The 23,405-nt window shown below is 43.2% G+C and overlaps 1 protein-coding gene and 1 pseudogene across 2 annotated transcripts in view; one reads left to right on the top strand and one right to left on the bottom strand.

Annotated features, from left to right (window-relative positions):
- The window catches only part of LOC309857588 (ligand of Numb protein X 2-like), a 49,357-nt pseudogene that overhangs the window by 4,616 nt on the left and 21,336 nt on the right, over window positions 1-23,405 (top strand). Inside the window, exons 4-6 of the transcript XR_014316565.1 lie at window positions 2,486-2,858; window positions 6,548-6,692; window positions 10,735-10,912. The product of XR_014316565.1 is annotated as a ligand of Numb protein X 2-like (transcript). The remainder of the gene's footprint in view (window positions 1-2,485; window positions 2,859-6,547; window positions 6,693-10,734; window positions 10,913-23,405) is intronic.
- LOC309857586 (uncharacterized protein) lies at window positions 14,197-18,148 on the bottom strand (the record flags this gene model as incomplete). The annotated part of the gene is made up of 3 exons (XM_082750309.1): window positions 14,197-15,397; window positions 15,649-15,848; window positions 18,057-18,148. The coding sequence occupies 3 exons, from the start codon at window positions 18,146-18,148 to the stop codon at window positions 15,021-15,023; spliced, it is 669 nt and encodes a 222-aa protein (XP_082606435.1). The 3' UTR covers window positions 14,197-15,020.

The following is a 23,405-nucleotide window of genomic DNA, read 5'->3' as shown; positions in this document are numbered from 1 at the left end:
CCAGTGCAGTATTATTATTTATGGAGGCATACATATTAATGACCCTAATAATGGCAATCTTAAATGCAGTTTAATGATTTCAAATTGATACAAAAACTATGAGCACATAACCTGATTATTGAATTCACAAAGGGTCTCTCCTCTTGTGGGCCTGACTTCTCATTGGCCTTTGGCTGGTATGCTGGAGGCAGTAAGTAAAGCCACACTACTTGCCCAAATACAGAGTAGTATTTATGTCCATTCAAAAGGAAACACTTGGAAAGAAGGCTCCTTAGTATATTTTTACTACCTGGTTATCTTCCACTTTTTGTGAGCTGCATAAATAATACCGTGAGCCAATTTGAAAGACCTTGGAGTCGTTAAGATGGTTTATTTACTGACCAAAGGGCTAGATAGCCTTTCTATTTAGTTTAGCAAACTAGATGTAGTAACAGTGGGTGGCTTTGGTTTTCTCACACTGATTATGTGTGTGTGTGTGTTTTATATATATACCCACACATCCATGTTATTCTATTAAATAACCTATTTGAAAAGGAGAACTATATACCCTCAGGGCCTTTCACAGTGCAGCATTTTGAGCAGTTTGAAGAATAAAATAGTGTAAGAGATTACATCAATATTACTATTAAAAATAATACAAATTTCAGAACATGATTAAGAGTACGAATTTACAGTGCGATCTGAGTCGTCAGTGATATATTCCCTTTTTTTTAAATTGATATTACTTTATTTTATTTTATTTTACTTTTAGATTTTATTTATTTATCAGAGAGAGAGAGAGAGGGAGAGAGAGCAAGCACAGGCAGAGGCCGAGGGAGAAGCAGGTTCCCTGCCGAGAAAGGAGCCCGATGTGGGACTCTATCCCAGGATGCTGGGATCATGACCTGAGCCGAAGGCAGATGCTTAACCAACTGAGCCACCTAGGTGTCCCATCACTTTTGGCTTTGAAGGAAAATAATTGCAGTCATGTGTTGACTGCATTGGTACAAAATAATATTTAGCTAAAGATGTGGTAAAGTTTACTCTGTTGGTGCTATTTCTACAACATCTAGCAACAGTATTTTATTTGGTCTCTGCTTTCTCTGTGTTTCACTGGCAACGACACTTTTGTGAAGCGAAAATCTCCGATTGTAGGATATTCCACAACCCACGTCACAAAAATGGTGTGAGGCTACAGACTCGCACGTGGCTAGCGCTGGATTCCAGCCAGATGTTTGTAGTCATTTGTGATAGATGTGAATTTAAGACGGAAAAATAAGAACCTAGAGATAAGTGGCTTTTTAGCTGAATAACCAGAAATGATGAGTTTTGACTAACAAATCCACGTCAGGCTGGTTTTTTAGAAGCTGCCTTAAAGTTCTATTCTTGACCCTATGTTACTCAAGTTTTTCATAAAGGATCTGGATGGCAGCCAAATGCACAGATGTTGCAAAATTGGGCAAAGAGCAAGTTTATGTGTGAGATCTATGGCATTTGATGCCTGAATTTTAAAAGATGTCCACAGGCCCAAATCAATAAAATTCAAGTTAGTGGTGCTCAAAACTGTCATCCCGAGATGAGTGGGAAGGGGGAAGGCTTTCCTTAAGATAGACTCACGTGAAAAAGATTGAAGGGTTTGGGTAATCACAAGCACCTAACCCAGAGCCTCTGCCACATAACACATCCAAGAGAATGTCGATTTCCTGCTTGCTGTTGGTGCAGACAGATGAGGAGAGGAATTCTAATTGTGATAAACACTCAGAGTTGCGCCAACCTCTTCCTCTGACTAGGTGAATAACTGAAGTGGTGTGTATTTTCTTAGTCCTGTTCCTGTCCCAGGATCAGTCACTATACTCTTTTCAGGGCCATAAGGTTTAGTAAATAAGTGTTCTGTGAGTACTGAGTTAAGCTTGTTGTATTAGATAGATGTTACACTTGAGTGCTAAACAGAGTGAAACTAATTACCTGCTTTTCTTTAAAGTAAAAATGACTGAACTGAGATCAGGTTGTGTATCTAGAATCTGTCCCTTTTCTTAGATTAAAACTCGGTGTATTTTTTCCAGGGTAGGTGTTTTTCATTTGGAAAAGCCACATCAATCCAGTAGAACTTCAGTTTCTGTTCCACTAGAACTAGTATTTTGTTGGCACTTGCCACATGCTGCTGCTGTCTCTGCATTCTCCTCCTGGTCCCGTGAAGTGGAGAGTAAAACCATCTCACCACTCAGGGGACACACTCAGACATCCCGCTACTGGCAGGACCAGGGACTCTGATTCAGCACCCTCGCTGAAGCCTGAGATCCTAACTGCCATTCTCTACTTCGTGCTAGTCATTGTGAGTGAAGCTTAGGAACTGTGCATTTTAAAACATCTTCAGAGGGCTTTTCTTTGTAAATAATGACTGTATGTCATTTTCCAAAGTCCATTTCTTTTGGAAATGGCATATAAATGTTTACCAGTTGAGAGGATAAAAGATTGTCCCACCTCGGTCATAATTCTTTTCTTCCAGGTCAACAACTGTAACACCAACAATGTGTCTCACAACTATGCCAGAGCTGCCCTTTGCCAGCCCTGTTCCATGCTGCACCTGACCGTGCTGCGAGAGCGGTGCTTTGGGGGCCGGACCTACAGCCACCCCGACAGTAGCTCTCCCCGGGAAGAGGTCTTCCACGTAGTCTTTCACAAATGGGACTCTGGTGAACAACTTGGCATTAAACTCATTCGAAGGACCAACGAACCAGGTGTTTTTATCCTTGATCTGTTGGAAGAGGGCCTGGCTGGCTGCACAGGATGGAAGGCTGAGCAGCAACGACCGAGTGCTCGCCATCAATGGACACGACCTGAAGCTCGGAACCCCTGAGCTTGCCGCCCAGATCATTCAGGTACACGCGGATATTCATTCCACGTGCTCAGCCTTTATGTCGATGTTTTCGTCACATGAGAACCTGAGGGATATTTGATATTTCATGGGGGAAATCAAACACGGCTCCCCAAATCCTTCAAAATGCACAAGAGATGATTTTATCATTACAGATAAAATCCTGTCCGGAAAACTGTATCCCTGTGAACATTTAGCCTTGCTCTTTATAGAGTGAAGGCTCTATTTTTGCACATGGGTTTTTCATTTGCTCCATGGGCTCCACCTAAGCCCACACATAAAAAACACATTTATGTCCACATTTAACAGGTGAGACAAGCAAAGCTTGAAGGAGCTGTGGTTCCAAAGTTGTGACTTCCCTGCTCTTGTAACGTTCACTCTCCGCTTCACCTCCATACAAGTGGGGAAAATCAATTTTTATTGAGAAGAACTCATTATCTGTGTAGTGCCCTTTTTATAAAGCATTCAGAGCATTTCAAACACATCATAACTTGTGTTCTTACAGTATCCTTTTGAAGTAAAGATGGTTATTATTAGAGAAAAAAATTTTCAATAAGAACATTAAAGTAGGTAAAGTAGAGGGGCACCTGGGTGGCTCAGTCATTAAGCATCTGCCTTCGGTCAGGCATGATCCCAGGGTGCTGGCATCCAGTTTCACATCGGGGCTCTCTGCTCAGCCAGGAATCTGCTTCTCCCTCTCCCACTCCCTCTGCTTGTGTTCCTTCTCTTGCTCTCTGTCAAATAAATAAATAAATACATAATAAATAAAATCTTTAAAAAAAGAAAACTGCTTTAAATTTTTTTTTAAAAAATAAAATAGAAAAAGTAGAAAATAATCCAGGCCAGACCTTCTGGTTCTATAACCTACCAGAGCATTTAATGATATGGGTATCTCCTACAGTCTAGGGGTGAAACAAAGATGTGTATGGTGTTTTATTTTGTTTTGTTTTGTTTTGTTTTAAGTAAGCACAAGAAAACACTCTGACATAAAGGAAACCAAGCAGTAACATAATCCAGCATCAGGAATTAAAGTAGGTTGACTGTCTCTGGGAAATGTGTATAGTAAACAGAATTAACAATGAAGATTTAAGTACTGTGTAAGAAAACCTAAATTTAAATCGCATTTCATTACTCCTTTTCACAAATGTTTGGTTCATTATAACTATGGGAACACACACACCCGGTAGCCATCTTGCATTAGGAGGGAGATTCAGGCGTTGGTCTCTTGTCCCAGTCTTGAGATTTAAAAAAATTGAATAAAGATACTTATATATGATACCAAATATAATATATTGCTCAAGTTGTTTCCTTGTGAAAAACATCTTAATGTTTTGGATTCTGAGAACAACATGTATTCCATGTCTGAAAAGGAGACTAAGGAAGACAAAATATAGAAAATAAAGAAGGAAGTCAAAATCACAGTCAGTCTAAAGTCCATAAGATAGTGACATTAAAGTTTTGAAGAACATCGTCATTTTTCTGTATATGCCTACAAATAAATAGGTACCTATTTACGTAGGTACTTAGACATGCAGTCAGCTTACAAATTCTGAGTTTGCCACCCATTCTTTACGTCAGCTGTATGTTGTGGACTTCTTACCCTGAAAATAGATGCACCATGATATAGCTGTATAGTAGGCGTGTTGTGCTAAAACTTACGTAAATACTCCCCTGTCAACAGACTTTAATGTTTTGTTTTCAAGTTTAAGACATTTTGCTTAACTTCCCTCTAGAAAGATCATACCAGTATATACTCCCAGCAATACGGCATGCCACTATTTTATGAAATACAGGTATTGTCATTTAGGCATCCTGCATTTTTAAAAATTTTGACTTTAACAGAATTCTTTTGTTGTGCTTGAAACCCTGAAGTGTTAGATAGGCAGTTAGCCTAAACCCAAGCGATAGCCCATCGTTTAAAGCTTATATGTCCACTTCCATCACACACCCAGAATTTTGTCTTTTAAGAAATCAAAAAAGATCAGGGATTTGTTTGTTAATAGGTTTGCATGAGCAGGGGTATTCCCATAAAGCTAAATTACTGTTTATAGAGTATTTGGTAGTGGTGAGGGTTAGGCAGTAAAGCAAACAATTCTTAATATTGAAATGAGATCACAGAGGGGCCTCTCACCCCTCAAACCGTGTGATCTAATACTCGGAAGTGTCAGAATCTCAAATATCTGGATTGTAAGCGTTCTACTTTGGAATTACCTGTTAGATCAAATCCCCAGACGCTGGTAACATGAGAAGTGTTATTCCTTCAGTTATTTGAAGAATTGTCTGAAACTAGTTTAATGAAATACTTGAATAAGTAAGTGACTTTAATAGGGCCTTAAAATTGGTTATCACTCACAGGCACTTGGGTGGCTCCGTGGTTCAGCATCTGCCTTTGGCTCGGATCCTACATCGGGCTCTCTGCTCTGCGAGGAGTTGGCTTCTCCCTCTTCCTTTGCCCCTCCACCCTGCTCTCTTGCTTTTGCGCTCAAATAAATACATAAAATCATTTTTTTAAAATTATGGTTTTCACTCCTTTTCCAACTTGAGAACTGAAACTGGAGTGCTTTCTTAACATTAGTGACTGCAGTCATGGGGGAGGGTTCTACTTTCCAGCACAGCTTCTTGAAAGCAGGCTGTCAAATTTTCCCATAGCAATGATAGTAAAGTTGGAAAGTTGTAGTCATGACCAAGAATCAGCATCAAGTAGACCAGGCCTGTACGTTAAAAGCAAAGATAAAATAGCTTTAAAAAGTATAATAAATGTGAATCTGTGTTTCAGATCTAGATCTATAAATACAGATAATGGACCTCTAAATTTAACGTGGTTGTCATCACCTCTAAAATTACATTTATGGGGCACTTGGGTGGCTCAGTGGGTTAAAGTGTCTGCCTTCAGCTCGGGTCATGATGTCAGGTCCTGGGATCGAGCCCCACATCGGGCTCTCTGCTCGGCAGGGAGCCTGCTTCTCCGTCTTTCTCTCTGCCTGCCTCTCTCCCTACTTGTGATCTCTGTCTGTCAAATAAATAAATAAAATCCTAAAAAAAAATAAAATAAAATTACATTTATGTGTGAGTGCACATATGGCATATATAGGCACACAATTTGTAATGTATATAAATAGTAATCCTATTTTACAGGACCTTTGTTATCATTCTTTCCAGGACTGTTTAAGCTGATCCCTATTTTCGATTCGAAGCTGTAGTGTGTGGAAACAGAGCTACACGTAGTTTCATTGATTATCACTCTCAAAGTAGCCATCTTGGAATTTAATTCAGAAATCACAAAGGATTGTAATCCAGTTTTGAATCCGTTTGTCCTTTTATCTTCTTTGCTCTCTCTCAGTGCCAAGGCCAGTTTTGCAGGGGAGGGAAGTATAAAAAGACAGTTACCCTTCAAGAAATCATGGGGAGATCAGAACCCAGGCGTTCTTTGGTTACATTCTTGGTATTTCCAGGATTAGGGAAGGTTTACCCAAGAGGTCTGTGTGTGGCTCTTTTACCTGCAGAAGTTTTAAAGTATTAGCTCCTGAAATGAACTACCTCGTCTGCCCCACCCCCAGCAGTGGCCTGCAGTCCCCACTCAGGTGAGGCTCTGATACAGCGATGATAAGTGCATTGACAATAACCCTCCTAATAATTTTTTTAAGTGAGAAGCATCATTAATGACTGGTGATTATATATGTGTGTTTTCTCCAGGCTAGTGGCAAGAGGGTGGATTTAACAATTGCTAGGCCAGGGAAATCCCAGCCTGGTAACCCTGTCCAGGACGCAGGAGCTCAGAGTAGCAGCCAGCACCATGCACAGCCACTGTACCACAGCTCTGTGACCCAGCTCACACAAGGTGAGGCCTCAAGTTTGCATGTTTTCATTCATCTGCCCTCAGGGAATCCTTGTGACAAACTGGTAAGATTTAAATGAGGGCTGTTACTCTGTTGGAAAAGGTGAGCACAGGTGTTTGGGGGTGTGGAATGTGTGTTTGGCTACCTTGAGAGTTCCTGTACAGTCTGTTCCTCAGCCAGTAGGGGTGGTTTCTTAGTAAGAAGGTCCCTCTGCCAGATTGATGAGAAGTGTTTGATCTTCTAGAAAGACTTCTTTGTTTGGTCCTGCTTGAAAGTGGGATTTATCTTGGTTTGCTCATTCAGTTGTAACAGGAGGTTATGTAACTGAAAAAAAGACAATGACCAACAAGTCCATACTTAGTGGTTGGGCAGGTTGCCCAACAGAATTCCCTATGTGAATATGAAGCATAAATCATACTTTCTGATAGGTACATGCAAAACACATAACGCATTTCTTTTTATGTTACAGTTTATAGGAATACTACCCTAGATCATTTTAAATTCCTGTATGTTGAGCTTTTTGCTGCATATTTCAGTGCTTTTGTAATATATTCCTAGGTCATTTATCTGTGCCTAAAATTTTGATGCAGTCTCACTTTGGATGCAGAAATTAGTAGAAGTCAAAAAACAGTGGCACTTTACTGTGTTCTCAGTATTATTTACTTCATTTGATCTTTCATTTTAACTCAACTTCTAGTAGGCCAGAATTTTTACAACGATGCTATTTACCAACTGTGTGAAAATCACACATCTGAAACTTCCTATAGTTTTTTTGTTTCTTTGTTTTTATTTCCTATAGTTTTTAAGTAGACCAGTAAATAAGTTTTTATTTAGCAAAGCAATTTAATTTTACGTAAGGAGAATGACTTGAGAAACACATGTTTAGCTTAAAGTGGCTTCTTTTTTTTTTAAGATTTTATTTATTTATTTGGCAGAGATCGTAAGTAGGCAGAGAGGCAGACAGAGAGAGAGGAGGAAGCAGGCTCCCTGCTGAGCAGAGAGCCAGATGCAGGGATTGATCCCAGGACCCTGGGATCATGACCCTAGCTGAAGGCAGCAGCTCAACCACTGAGCCACCCAGGCGCCCCTAAAGTGTCTTCTTAATGTAAGTACAATTTGAGAGAATAACTCTGTAATGTCACAGGAGCCCAAGAAAGCATTATTTATTTATTTATTTATTTATTTATTTATTTTTAAGATTTTATTTATTCATTTAGCACACAGAAATCACAAGTAGGCAGAGAGGCAGGCAGAGAGAGGGAGAGAGAGAGGGAAGCAGGCTCCCCGCTGAGCAGAGAGCCCCATGTGGGACTCGATCCCAGGAGCCCAAGATCATGACCGGAGCCGAAAGTGGCTCAACACACTGAGCTACCCAGGCGCCCCAAGAAAGCATCATTTAAAGGCACAAGTATTTTTGGCCCATCAGGTTTATCTTGTTTTCTGAGCTGAAGTATAGACTTGTCACTGGTCTTTATTCAGTTAAAACTTTTAAGAAATTATAAGCACAAACTTCATCTTATTTTTGAACAGAAAACGAAATGTGTGAAGGGAACCTATAATTTTGCTTTCACAATGATGACTACGAAAAGCAGTTATTGTTTCGAAAAGGAATTTGAATAGGAGTTGTTCATATCGCTGGTCCTTGCTTTACAAGTTACATATATATATACATATTCCTAAAGAATCATAATTAAGGCAAAAGTTGGTAACTGAATCCATGAATTCTACAGAAAGTGGAAATATGGGTGCTCAAAGACAACGGTACAAATTTAAGACTGTTTTAAGAACTTCTTAACCATTTCAGCGTTCATATAGACGACTATTTATGTCCTTTTGTTTGTTTGGGGCACAACTATTTTTCTTTTTACTAGTTCCTCTTCCTTAATTTTAAGTGGTGGTGTTTTAAATAGCAGTGTTGAATTCTTACTTTAGGTGCTCTGTAAACCTGATTGTTAGAACAGCCACATGAAATGTAATTTTAAGCATTAATTTAGCAATTTACCATTAACATACAGCATTTGTGATGTCAAATCCTACTTTAAAAAAATAAAGGTCTCCTAGGGAAAACAAATACAAATTCATCAAAACAACCTGTTCAGAGGATAATCATTGTTAAAAATTAAAGCACACATTACTCTATTACTAAGCCCCTGCGTGGCCCCTGCTTGGAAACATTCATCCAGTGTTAAGCCCTTAGAAGTTTCCATGAAGTGTACCAAGAGTAATCTGTGAAGTTTGGCTAAAATACATACATCTCAGCCATATGGAGGAATAAAACAACCACCTCTTATTGACTCGATACCTGACAGACACGAGCGTTGAAGTCAATGTGCTCCCAGCTGAGTTTACCTGGATTGTCTTCATAATAACGTGGGTCTTGCCCAGTTTTGAAGGATGCGAACATAGATGTCATATGCTACGATACCACCTGTGGACGTTTACAGGTTTTCTATGAGGTCAAAATTCTAGGAACTCTAGGCTATTTAAGTAGTGCCCTCAAGAAAATTTCAGAGTGTTGGTTTGAGGAGCAGAGAAGAGCAGACACCCCTGCAGGTCTAGGGCTTGACTGACACGTCGTACCTGTCCGCTCGGAAGCAGTGTCACTAAAGGAAATGTTACAGTTCTAGCAAAAGAATTCATCTAGTTCTACTATTGATATTGTTAGTGGTGGTAATAGTTATCTTGTTATCTACACTATGCTGTTACAGTATATGTGTTAAGGAACCTTTTGAGATAGGAGCTTCCATTATTACACTTAATGAGATAGCACCCTTGTAGTGTGGATGCATATAGCATCATGCTGTATGAACATACACAACTACATATGAATAAATGTTTATGTATATACAGTATGTGTGTGTATGTGTATTTTTTTTAAACTTGAATCACCTCAAATCCAGTGCGATCATGCGTAGCTATATAATTTGGAGCAAATTACATGACCTTTCTTTTTTTTTTTTTTTAAAGATTTTATTTATTTATTTGACAGACAGAGATCACAAGTAGGCAGAGAGGCAGGCAGAGAGAGAGGAGGAAGCAAGCCCCCCGCTGAGCAGAGAGCCCGATTCGGGGCTCAATCCCAGAACTCTGAGATCATGACCTGAGCCAAAGGCAGCGGCTTAACCCACTGAGCCACCCAGGCGCCCCTACATGACCTTTCTAATAAGGCTATTCCCTTGTTTATTAAATGGGGCCAACCATAGGATTTACACTCAGGACCATTGTAATGAAATGTAATGAAACCATGAAAATGAAATAATACATGTGAAGCCATTTGCTTTACGCATAGTAAATCTTCAATAAATGTTAGTTACTATTGCTATTTTAATATTAATATTGCATTGGTACACCTTGTTTTTTATAGCATTCTAATTTAAAAAAAGGTGATGTTTTAAATTTTCCTTTTCTTCTAGGAGTGTCCCCATAAATAGAAACAATCAATATCGATAAAAATTGCTTTTTCCTGAGAACACAGTTTGTTGGAAAATTGTTCTCTTCCTTAACTTTTTCAAAAATTCAGTTATTTCATATCCTTATAGCTTTCCGTGAAGGTTGTGAAGATGAGTTTGCACCCATTTCATGACCGAGCATTCTCATGAGTAAGAAACAGAAGATAGATCTATAGCTTTTTTCTGGCAGTTAACTAAATCCGCACTTTACTTTTGTACTATTCTGTCACCATTTCTCTCAAAGAATAGAGGAGAGACAGAAATAAAATTAATTAGCTTGTCTTCAGAATCTTAAAACTCAAGTGCATTATTTACCTTTGTAGAATTGGCCCTCTTTTGACTTCCATATGTCAACAGTCCTGAGTTTTTTGTGTTCCATACATAATCATATGAAAATACAGCCGTCCAAAGTCTGACATTGTGATCCCCAGTGTTCGGTGTCATGTTTGTACCATGAGGAACTGTGTATTATTTCTTCAGTAACTGATTTTAACAGTGACTTTATCATTGCCATGGTATTTTTTCCTTCCGTTTCCTTACTTTACTTCAGCTATGTATTATTTATTTTGCAATGAATTTTCTTCTCCTGTGTTAGGATCTTACCCAGTGTGTTACATGCCAAGAAAAACACATTACTGTAAAGAAGGAACCACCTGAGTCCCTGGGAATGACAGTGGCAGGGGGCAGAGGAAGCAAGAGTGGTGAACTGCCCATCCTTGTAACCAGTGTCCCAGCTCATGGCTGTCTGGCACGTGATGGCCGCATCAAAAGAGGTAAGATAGGGAGGGCTGGGAACAGTGAAACTCTTCCCATCTTCTCCCTGCATGCAACTCATGTTTGAAAAAAAGTAACAAATATTCCCCAAATTTTCTATTAAATATGATTTTTTAAAAATCTTCTAAAATGTACCTTCCATATATAAGTGTAAAACCTCTCTCTAAGATTAGAAAAACGCCGAATGGGGGGCACCTGGGTGGTTCAGTGGGTTAAGGCTTCTGCCTTCGGCTCGGGTCATGGTCCTAGGGTTCTGGGATCGAGCCCTGCATTGGGCTCTCTGCTCAGCAGGGAGCCTGCTTCTTCCTCTCTCTCTCTCTGCCTGCCTCTCTGCCGTTTGTGAACTCTGTCTGTCAAATAAATAAAGAAAATCTTAAAAAAAAAAAAAGAAAAGAAAAACGCCTAATGGGAAGGAAAATTGCTGCAGTTTGATGATGTTTCCGTTCTTTTTTTTTTTAAAGAATTTATTTATTTATCTGACAGACAGAGATTACAAGTAGGCAGAGAGGCAGGCGGGGGGTGGGTGGAGGGGAAGCAGGCTTCCGGCTGAGCAGAGCCCGATTCGGGCTCGATCCTAGGACCTGGGATCATGACCTGAGCTGCAGGCAGAGGCTTTAACCCACTGAGCCACCCAGGCGCCCTTTCCATTATTTTCTAATGTTTATTTAGATCATTGCATTATTTTATGTTGGAAAAAACCCTCTAAAAAATAGAACACTCATCTTTTCCTTCCTAACCTTTTATATAATTCTCATTGCCCTTTTTTTTTATTATATTACTTGTCAGGGCAGCAAACACTTTTTTTTCTTCCTTAAGCAAAAGATGCTCTAATCACAAGTTTCATTTCTTTGTGTAGACCCAAGGACCTCTTCTCTTTTAGTATTCTGATAGATTCATGCTGAGCAAACTCTGTAGGACTATATCTATAGAAATGTGTAACTCTAAAACAGGATATGTTAAAAATTCATTTCTAAGAGCAAAAGATCAGGAAAGAACTATAGAAATCACTGAAGCCCAAAGAAGAGAAATGAACATGCCCAGGTCCTGCACATTAGGAAAACGAGGTCTAAAGACTTGGACTTCCAGTCGAATCACAGTGCCTCAAGACACATTTTTTCCTATACATGATGAAATTATCTTAAAAGTTTTGAGTTGTTTTGGAATGTTTTCCATGAATTGGATTTTTCCTTCAATATTGTAAGAATGACAGAGATGTGAAAAAATTACAAATAACAGGATGTATAGGGAAGATAATGACTTGGTAGCTCATCTCATTTTTCTTGTTTATTCCTTTGGACAGGTGATATATTGCTGAATATCAATGGCATTGATTTGAACGATTGAAGTCACAGTGAGGCCATGGCAATGCTAAAAGCCAGCACTGCATCCCCTGCTTTTGTCCTGAAAGCACTTGAGGTCCAGACTGTCGAGGAGGCAGCCCAGGCTACCGAAGAGCAGCCAGGCACCTTCAGTGAGAATGAGTAGGACTCCAGCTGGTCCCCGTCGTGGGTCATGTGGCTTGGGCTTCCAAGGTACTGACAGCATTTCCGCAGTTTCATGGAATAATCGTAGTGACAACACTTCTCAGTATGGAACACAGTAAATTCATTCGTCCAGGGTGTGAGGGGGAAGGTCCTGGTCAGAGATGAAAGTGGCAATGGCATATCAAGTTATAGAAGAAAAGGGTATTTTTTCCCTTAGATTATTATATTTTAAAAGATAAGTTTAAGGGGCATCTAGGTGGCTCAGTTGGTTAAGCATCCAGCTCTGGATCTCAGCGCAGGTCTTGATCTCCGGGCCATGAATTTATAAAAAAGATTTTTTTTTTAACTTCTAAAAAATTAAAACATTCTTAAAAAATAAACCCTTTACCTTATTAAAGGTAAATTTAATAGTAAGAACTAAGCTAAAAAGCCTTGGTGTATCTGTTTATAAAAATGAATAAAGCCATTCTGTCCATGACTATTAAGAAGGTTTTCAAGTGGACCAGCCATGAGATTTGGATGTTCATGCTCTTGCTTTAGAAAAGCTGTCATTTACCACACGTGTACATGCTTAGACTTCATGTGCATTTTTAAGCAGAAAAAACAGGTCAAAGTGTGGGGCCTTTTGAAAAGCTTTTCTAAAACCCCTTTCTTAATCTTGTTAACTCTCTCTAAAAAGGCAGGATGTCAAAACTCAGTTTTCATTGGACATGAGAGACTCTTTCAGCCAAACCACTGGTGTCCGAGAGTAGGTCTTCTCACCACCTTCGGGACTGTCACCCACCAGGACATTCTGTAGTTGGTCATTGTCTGCTCATGAAAGTGTTTCAGCTCCTGATGAGTGTTGTATATACTTTGGTATTGAAGTTGGAAGAATGTGTATTACTGTCTTTGTTTCTAGATCACTTTAGAGGAATCCTAAAACTGAACTAAGATGAAACCTTCTGATTCTGAGCGAAGTAGAAAAATGACTGATTTTTTTAAATAAAAATAAACAATAAGAATGCCAGTTTCTGAGACATCAAGCTTCATTTGGATGTAATTTGTAATAACTATTATTTGTATAGTGCTATGTGATATATATATATATATATATATATATATATATATATATATAAAGTACTTTCACGTAAAGAATAGCAGAAAAATCCAGGATGAATGGAATTCATTTGTCTATCATCTAACTTACTGACTTGTCCTTGTGGTAGTGAAAAAGACCAAAAAGGCCTGAAACAGTAACAGAATTCGTATCTCAGGGCCCTGTAGGCATAGATTGGAATGGTTGCTATGAAACCATGGCCTTTCTACCTAATGGTGAGGGCTCAGCCAGCAGAAGGAACTCATTTATCCTCTTGAGTACTCAGCCTGATACACTGACCTGTCACTTGAAACCCAGCATGTCAGAAAGGCCCGGTCCCACACGAGTGGGGGAGAAGTGGTCTCCTCGGCGGCGCAGGAGCCGAGCATGTGCACACCACAGCTGGTGGCCAGGCCGTGCTGGCGCTCCTTTAGTTCTTGTTACCTGGTGTTCCGGGTGTCCAGCTCCCCTAAGAAGTCCAGAAATGCTCACCCCATTGATGAAGGACTCCCACTCCTAGCGGCTTTGGCCAGCCTGCCGTGTGGGAGCAGGCCTGTCTTGGGCAGGACTGCCAGGTCGCAGGTGGACAAGGAGTCCGACTGGTCTCAGACAGGAGCTGGCAGCCCAGGACCCAGGTTCCCACATGGGTTCCTTGGGATTTTGGTTTTTATGCGTACCCTGTCCTCTGAGTTCTCTGCCTCCATGTCTGTCCCCAGGGCGGAGCATTTTCAAGTGAATCACAAAGAACAATGATATTTCAGATGAACAGTACATGGGATAATGAAATCTCTTTGGGGGTTCTGCCTGTATCGAAAGGGTGTCTATCAGTCCAAGGTCACTATTCTGTGGACTCCTGGGGTTGTGTGTTGTGTGCAGACCAGTATACACAACCAGGTATTGGGAGGGCCACTGCTCTGTGGGTACCGGCGACTCTTTCCAACACGTCGCACACCACACAGGGTAGCAGCTCTGCTCTTTCTCAAAAGGGAGGGTCTTTCTCTGCATTTAGCTGGCGGTGTACCAGACAAAAGAGTTATTTGTTTTGTGTTGTGCTGTTTCATTGTTTGTTTTGGCAGAAGATTCAGAAAAACGAAAATACCTATATCGTCTCTACAAAAGTTTGAAAAGAGAGGAATCACTCTTATGTTCTGCAGACACACACAGAAGGCCATATTGTAGTTTCCAGGCAGAGGAAAATCCAATTGAGGTGAAGTGGCCAAGACAGAGAGAAGAGCAGTGGTTGCAGGGACTGGGGGAGGGACAGAGCAGTGAGCGATGAGGAGCGCGGGTGTCTCTGTGACAGAAACGTCGTAGAAGACATGGTTGTGCAACACTCTGGATGGACCTAATGAGACCTCCATATCCCACTGCAAAGGATGCAAGTAAAATGTTATATAAACTCAAATTCTACTTTATTTAATAAATAACATCTATGAAGTAATTATAGAGGTGAACACAGAACACAAATATGATAAAAAAGGAAATGACGGGGGAGGGGGATATATGCTCTGGGGGTCCAACCAGCACGAGCTGCTGCTCAGGGGCCTAGCCTGCTTGCTCCACGGAGACAGGGGGCGGCAGCTGGGGGGCCCAGCCTGCTTGCTCCACGGAGGCAGGGGGCGGCAGCTTGTGGGCCCAGACTGCTTGCTCCACGGAGGCAGGGGGCAGCAGCTCGGGGACAGGACCCTGCTGGTCATCCAGTAAAGGCAACATGCCAGGTGGCTCTTCCGTGGCAGAGAAGTGAACGAGGGCCCTGACGACCATCTGCCCTGGTCCCATCGGGTCAGGTGGGGTCACTGGTCTCCCTAACCCACTGTGAGCTGCTGCAGCAGGGATGGTAGAGACCAGCTCAGGCTCCAGAGGTGCAGCGGGTGCCAGAGGGGCTGCTGGAACAACTTCCAGATTTTGCTCTGGGGCCGGCGCTGTAGCTCCAAGAAGAAAAAGCATCATCAGCTTGATTGACTTCCCTTTTGCCTTTCCCTTTCCCAACCACTCAGCGTGGCCTGCGTTCAAGACCCAGCCCCCGGAAGGTATCCCCGACGGAAGCCCATGGGGACAGGGATCTGAGACGACTCACTCTCTTCGGCCCAACTACAATCTACGGAGGCTTCCTCAGGGTGGCCCACCCTGTCTCCTCCTCAGGCCCACACCAGTTACCCCCAGTCCTCCTCACCCCCAGCCTCTGGCTCCATGGCCTTTCTGGGAGGGCATTGACTTTCTGGCAGCAGAAGCTGGGCACAGCGCTGCATGTCCGAGCCCGGCACATAGACCTGCAGGTAGGCCAGCAGCGTATGCAAGCTGGGAAACTCCGGAGGCTGCACAAAATCCCCTGGATACTTTTCCAACCAGGTGTTTAGGATGGCATAGATGGCCCTGGGGACAGACATGGAGACAGAAAAGTCAGAGGACAAGGTATGCATCCAAACCAATATCCCAGGGAACCCCTGTAGGAACCTGGGCCCCTGGGCATCCAGCTCCTGTCCGAGACCTGTCAGACTCCTTGTCCAATTGCGATCAAAGTCTCTCAATTCACTCTTGCAAATTTGCAAGACTTGTAGAAGCTGAGGAATGACTGTTGGGCCAGTGGGGGCACCTGGGAGCACGAGTTAGGAAAATGCCTTGGCATGGGCAAAAGGAGTCTAAATCAATGATGAGACATGGTCTAGTCTCTTTAATGATACTCCTATAAGTATGTGGACAATGGCTGTGCTTCTGTCCAAGGCGTGGGCAGGACTATGTGGGCCAGTTTGGGGAAGAGATGGGATGCAGATTCACGGGAGTACAGGACTCTAGGAGGCCAGGTTGGCTTCTAGGAAGTGGGGCCCTTGGTGCTGCATGGGCACCCCAGGGGTCGGGTCTCCCCAGCACCGGCACTCACCCTGAGCCAGCGCCAGACTCTGCTGGCCCTGTTCGGCTTCTTTTCCTTGGAAGAAGGAGAGCAGGCAATCTCCTCGTTCACTTCCTGCACCATGTCCTCTGGAGCATTCTATAAAGACAGTGCCTGGCAGCCAGGCAGGAGGCCTTAGAGCCCTGTCTGGAGGCCTTTGCTGGTCTTCAGACCCAGGGCGCTCCATTCCAGACACACCACAGCCCAGGTGGCAGAGCCCTCCCCCAAGGAGAGAAACGTGGCCCAGCTTCAGGGCCTTGGATGTGCTCTGGCACAGCTCAGAGTCACCTCAGGAATCCCCTGTTTACCCTGCCCACCCTGACATTGGTGTGAACAAGAAGGGATCACAAGAGTATCCACTGTACTCACCCTCCTCCAGCCCATGGGCAGGAACCCCCACATATCCCTCCTCCCCCCAAACTCCAGAGAAAGGGATGGGGCTTCCCTAGGACGGTTCAGAGGGGTGGGCATCGCCTAGTCTCCTCAGAAGTAAGTACCTTATGGCGTCTCCCTCGAAAGGACCTGCGGCATTGTGGGGGTGGTTTTAGCCAATGTCTGCAGCATGGGATCAAGTCATTTTCCTGGGGGTTCTGGTACCCAGAGCCCCGGAAACTGGGTACACAACAGGAAAACATCTTTCTGTGTCTAGGTCCTGAGTCCAGTAACCCTGCTACTGGACTAGACTGGCTGCCTGGTTGCAGGGGTTCCAAGTTCTGAAGGCCTTTGTGATCAAGGCAGTGACATCACTTCCTGAGATGCCCTATCAGGGCCCACTCCTGGTTGGACCCCTACACGAACAGTGCTCCCGTCTGCCATCTCCTCTTCCCCCTTCTGCATGGAAGGACACAGTGACCCCAACACACCCCTCTCCACAGGCCCCCAGGGAAGGTCTGGGAGCAGCCAGGGCCCCAGCTTGCAAACACACCTGGTTTCAGACACAAGTCTCTATTCTTACCTGGTTCAGACCCTAGATAAGCCATTGTGGCAGACAAGGATGGTCTTCTTGCCAAATATGGATGAGTCCAGCATGTCTTTCTATCAGATGTCCACAGGCATAGGTTGGATAATAGCTATGATGTTAGAGGAGTGCTGTCACATGTAGGAAATACCTCCCACCCAATTTCCTCCCTCCTGTCAACTTCTTGGAATCTGCTACTCATCAGATCCCACCCCACAGTCCCTCCTGGGGTGTGTGTTTGTGTGCACCAGCACACTCGCTCCTGTGTGCACACATGTGTTCATCGGTGCTCACATTCTGGAGTCCCAGAAAGGACAGCCCCACTTACAGATGGCTGGGTAATAGCTTCCCAAGGTCTTAGGCTTTTTCTTTTCAATGCAAACTCTAAAGAAGGGACTGGAGTCTTGGCCCTTGATGGTCAGAATGTGCCCTTAGCCCTAGAGACCGCCTGTCCCAGGATGCAGTCCATTCTCTCCTTTCCAAAGGGTGTGATGCAGATAGGGGTCGATCCAGTGGGTTGCCATGACCCAGGATCCTCCTCAGACAAGAACCTGGGCATATGTCTCCTGTCTAGGAGACCAATGATCACCCTCAGCCCGATAACATTTCCAGGCCAACAGCCACTTCCTTCCAGAAAAACTTTTCCAGAGCCCCCAGTGAATGGCTACGTTGCATCCAGGACCCCAACTTTGAGGATACTCAAAGAGCTGGGTTCAAGCCGGCTAAGCATCCATACCAGTCTGATTCTGGGCAAGGCCCGGACCCTTCAAGGATCTTCACAGTCTCCCTTCGGGGGCTCCATTGGTTCCACAACTCCTGTGTAGACATGTTTGTGTGACCCCTCCCCAGAGTGTGGTCTGGACTTGGTGATTCACTTCCATGTCACAGAACGTGGCCACGTGACCCAAAGGCCCTTCTGAGATTTTGTTCGAAAACTCATTGCCCAGCCCCATGTTGACTCGGATCCATGTTCTCTCTCCAATCTTCATACTGGAGCACAAGCCCCTAGGTTGAACCATGACCCAGACATACGCACATGGCCCAGCCCTGTGGGCCCACAGCAGACAAAAGTCAGGTCTTTGAGATGGGCTGTATCTGGCCCATGCCCCTGAGTGCGCTCAGGTTCTCGGTGAAGCAGGTCCTCCCTTGGTGTTGTCAGCAGCCCAGTTTAAGGAGAGTCTCTGGCAGGAGCCCCCAGCAGAGCACTGCTGGATTCCTGATCCCCTGAGACCACGAGGCAGCATTTGTTGGTTCAGCCACTGAGTGTGGGGAAGTGTGGTCACACAGCCCTGGGAGAAGGGCACTGATACTGCCCAACTTCCCGGGCCCTGGCCCTCCTCCCCTCCCACTCTGGTCCTTCCTCAGCTTCTCTGGCCACCCTGGCCCCCTTTTCTAACCTCCAGTCCTCTGCTCCATGGTGCCCTCCGCCAGGTGGAATGCACTCGCATTTGTGCAGGGCTGTCTCCTTCTTTTCCTCCCGCAGGAATTCTCCGTGTCATCTCAGCACAGCCTTGTCATACCCCTCACCGGGTGGAGTTTGGGCCTTAGTTGTGTCCCTTGCTCTTTTGCTGTGGAGCAATCGCTTTTCCCGTTCACATTTTGGTTTCTCGTTTGTCCATCTTCTGCTCTAGACCCTGAGCTCTCACGAGGAGAACCCGCTGGGCTGATAAGCCCTGGCACCATCTGAGTGCGCAGTGCCCAGTGGCTGAATGAGCGGGAGACAGGATCCGTCCCAGCACAGACCAGCTTCGTTGTTTGAACCTCACTGATTTTAGTCCTGTGTACGCTTTTTGTTTTATTTTTAAGTTAACTGTGACTGATGTGAGCCTCAAACTCATAACCCTGAGATCAAGGATCCTAGTGCCTGAGGAAGCCAGGTGCCTCTTTGGTCCTCTTTAAAGGTTTTAGGCTGATCACTATTCAAGTGAACTTGGTCATTTCAACATGCTGTACGGAGCTATATTACATTACGCTGAATGACCATGTAACTCCCCAGGTTTTGGTAGCCTGTCACCACAGAGGTCCCCCCCTTGACAGTGCTGAGTGGATCTTCACATTAGAGACTGAAATCCTTTCTGTGTTCTTCAGGAGCCCAGAGTCTCTCCACCATCGGCCTTCTCCCTCCTTGGGATGACATGCACCTCTGACGCCATCAGCACAACAAGAAAGATGACAAGGAAATACACACAGGAGGGTGTTTCCGGCCAGGTCTTGAAGGCCTCAAGGTTCACTTTGATGCTCAATTTGTTATGTTTTATTTTAGGATTTTATTTCTTTATTAGAGGGAAAAGAGCACAAGCAGGGGGACTTGATACAGATGTACTGTAAGAAAACTGTATAGCATGTGTGCTTTTTAAAAAAAGATTTTATTTATTTGAGAGAGAGAGAAAGAGAGCATGAGAGGGGAGAGGGTCAAAGGGAGAAGCTGACCCCTTGCTGAGCAGGGAGTGAGTTGCAGGACTCAGTCTTGGGTTTCAGGATCATGACCTGAGCCGAAGGCAGTCGCTTGACCAACTGACACCCAGGAGCCCTAGCTTGAGTACTTTTAAGTTGCTATGATACTAGTAGTCACTAGTTTGTATTGAGTTCTGATTATTTATGAGGCAGTATTTTAAGCAATTTATATTAGTCCAGTTTAGTTTTCATGACAGCTCTATGAGTTAGGCCGTCTTATCTTTGTTATATAAAGAAGAATATGGGCAGAGAGGTTGTTAATAAATGGAAGAGGTTGTCAATAAGTGGAAGAGCTGATACTCTTAACTAGTTTGTTTCCTAAGAGTACTTGCTGGCTAAATTGCTCTATCGTACAAGCAAGGCAGAAAAATATGTTTTTAAAAATCTGTCATCCATTAAATAAAAACCATATTAAGCTTTTTAACTATTAAAAATTCTGATGACTTGCCAGTCTTATGTCTTAGTTATAAATGTTAATGTGGCTCATGATTTTTGCCATTCATATGTACTTGTTTTTTCTTTTTTTTTTTTTTTAAAGATTTTATTTATTTATTTGACAGACAGAAATCACAAGCAGGCAGAGAGGCAGGCACGGAGAGAGGAGGAAGCAGGATCCCTGCTGAGCAGAGAGCCCGATGCGGGGCTCAATCCCAGGACTCTGAGATCATGACCTGAGCCGAAGGCAGTGGCTTAACCCACTGAGCCATCCAGGCGCCCCTGTACTTGTTTTTTCTTTCTATGGTATAATCTATGTCATTTTTTCTTTGTTGGCACTCTTGCCTCCCTTGTGTAGTTTGAAGTCTTTCATCGTCTCCTCCTGGCTAGTTGTTCCGTCTCTGTGTGCCCAGCTCCCCATCTGTTTAAAGGTGGGTGTTGCGTAGTCTTCTGTAACCTTCCTGAGTGCTAGATGAATGCGTTCTTCCATAGTTCTCTGTGATATCACACAAAATACTTGTCTTTAGTCCCTCTTAGCAATTTGCTGTCCCATTGGGATGTAAGTATACCTGGTTCTTTACCTCTCTAACAACTTCAGGGTTCCAGTTTTAAATTTATTCTTGGGGACACCTGGGTGGCTCAGTTGGTTAAGAGGCTGCCTTCCACTCGGGTCATGATCCCAGAGTCCTGGGATCGAGTCCCACATTGGGCTCCTTGCTCAGCAGGAGGCCTGCTTCTCTTTCTGTCTCTGCCTGTGCTCACTCTCTCTGACAAAACAAAAAAAAAAAAAAAGAAAAGAAAAGAAAAAACAATTTATTCTTGCATCAGATAAGAGGGGCTTTACAGTTACTTAGTTTGTAGGATTTTTTAGTTGTTAGCTAGGCTCTTTCTCAGCTGTGCACATTCTGCTTATGTTTCCTTCCCACTTCCTGTTCCTAGTCTGTTTCTCCATCGAAGACTGGCTGTTACGCACATGGATACCAGTGTGTGATATGCATTTGGAGAATTGAATCTTTCCCTATAGTTTTAGTCTCAAGTATTGTTTTATGATCCACTTTTTGTCACCATTTTTTTATTGAATGAAATAGTTTTAAAATGCATTTCTCATGCAATCTACTTACTTGACAAAAATAATTTTTCTCAGTGATACAGTATTCCACGTTCCTTGTCAGGTCCTTGCAGGAACATTTCCTGGAGTGCAGCACAACAGTGCAGAAGGGAAATCCTTTGTCCTCTTTCTTAATAAGGTGATGAGGAAACCGGGAATGAGAAAAAGCTGGATAAAGAAATTCCATAGCAATCTTTTTCAAGAACTTGAAACCCACAACTTATCTTTAGTTTGTGAGGGGAAATTCATTACTTTTACAGCTAAGGGATAGCTTCCAGTTTTCAATAAATTTATCCTATACTTGATTTTTCATGAAATTTGAGATTTTAAAACACACTATCATTGAATGAAGTCTGCAGTCCTAGACATAAGACCGCCACCCACCATACGCAGCCTCTTGAGCCTTTGCTCTGCTTTTCTGCAAGTGGCAGAGCCTCAGATGTATTGCTTCTCACTAATACATGAATGTGTACCCTTGGCCCTGAGATTGGAAAGGAACAGTGTCACTCAGGGTCCAAGTCTGGATGCAGGAGCACATTGTGGAAGAAGACTGCTGTTTCCACTCCTGTTAAGGAGTTAAGCCATCCCTGTGAAAAGGGGGTTATGCAATCAGGATCTCAGAATAGTATTTGCAGTATACCGTCAACTGTGCTGGTGTATTTCTGGAACTAGTATGTATCTGAATACAGGTTTTTATTGAAGTATTTTTTGAGACATGCACGAAGCCACTATTTGTGCCAACGCCTGTTTTAAGTTTGCTACACAGTGTGGTAGGAATTTAGTTTGAGCAGAGGTTAAAATCAGATTACATACCACTTGTGGATTACCTCTAGGTGAGTTTGGCATTGAAGCAGTGGCTATTCTGTTGTTGGGGCACAAGCTGTCTATCATTTTTCCTTTCAAATCATCTGGGAACCCCCTAATGCTCTCTCTCTAGATGTCCTGGAGCTTTTCATCGGAGACTTGCCCTAGAAAGGAGGAAAACTGATAAAGCTCAGACAGAGATTGAGAATGAAAATGGAACCACTGTAATAGATCTTCCAGGTACTTTATCCCTCGAAACGGACTGTTCAGGGACAGGCACAGCACCTGCTGAGCGCAGCTTGATATCAGCGTCTCTGCCCCCGTGGCCTGAGGAGCCTGGCCTGGACAACCCCACCTTCGAGGAGAACACGGCCACTGACAGTATGTGCTCTTCACCTTGCTTTTGCTTTTCATCTGTTTTCAAATCAGATATTTCCTTTCTTCTCAGTACTGCCTATTACTTTCCCTACATGGGGTGTTGTTGTTGTTGTTGTTGTTTTTCCTCTTCAACAAATAATTTTACTGAGATATGCTTCACATATCACATATTCACCTTTTAAGTGTACAAGTCTAACAGTTTGCCGGTTAGAAACAGAAAGGGAGTCTTACCTTGAGGCTTATCCTTCCCCCTCCCCCTCTTCTGTTGTAGTCCACAAATTCACTGGTCATCAGCAGGCTTCTTTTGTTTGTTTGTTTTGATGCCTATTGCTTCTTGACTAAGAAATCCACAGCATCAAGAAGAACAAAAAAATACCTCAGCCTCCGTGCTTGTTCTGTGTCAGCACTGTGCCAAGCACTTTACATATATTAACTTATTAAATGCTTGTACCAATACTGGCTTTTTTTTAATGATGAGGAAACTTAGTCAGGGAGTCATTGGTCAAAGTCTGAGAGCCACGAAATGGCTAGGTATGTATCTGACTCCCAAGGCCATGTGTCTGACTATTGCTGTCCTCTGGTAGCAGCCACTGATCTGTCTACATGACCCACCAGGAAACAGGCAGAAAACCTCTAGTCCTAGATCTTGGGCATATCTTAGTAGTTGGCCCTTTGTCTTACTTTTAAATAGGTTTATCTCTTATGAAAATTCCAATTTTTCTACAAATCCCAGTTTTCCCAGCCTTGGCTATAACAATTCTTCTATCTCCTACTGCTCAGATCAAGACCCTCCTCTTCTTGCTTAATGTGGTTATTTTGTCAACCACTACGGTGATTGTATGTCACAGAGTTTGTCTTTTTTATTTCATATGTACTGCCTTGCACTGTTTACAGCTGTTTCATGGG

Source organism: Mustela nivalis (assembly GCF_964662115.1).
Source record: "Mustela nivalis genome assembly, contig: HAP1_SCAFFOLD_934, whole genome shotgun sequence".
NCBI lineage: Eukaryota > Metazoa > Chordata > Mammalia > Carnivora > Mustelidae > Mustela > Mustela nivalis.
This window is presented reverse-complemented; position numbering and strand designations above follow the sequence as displayed.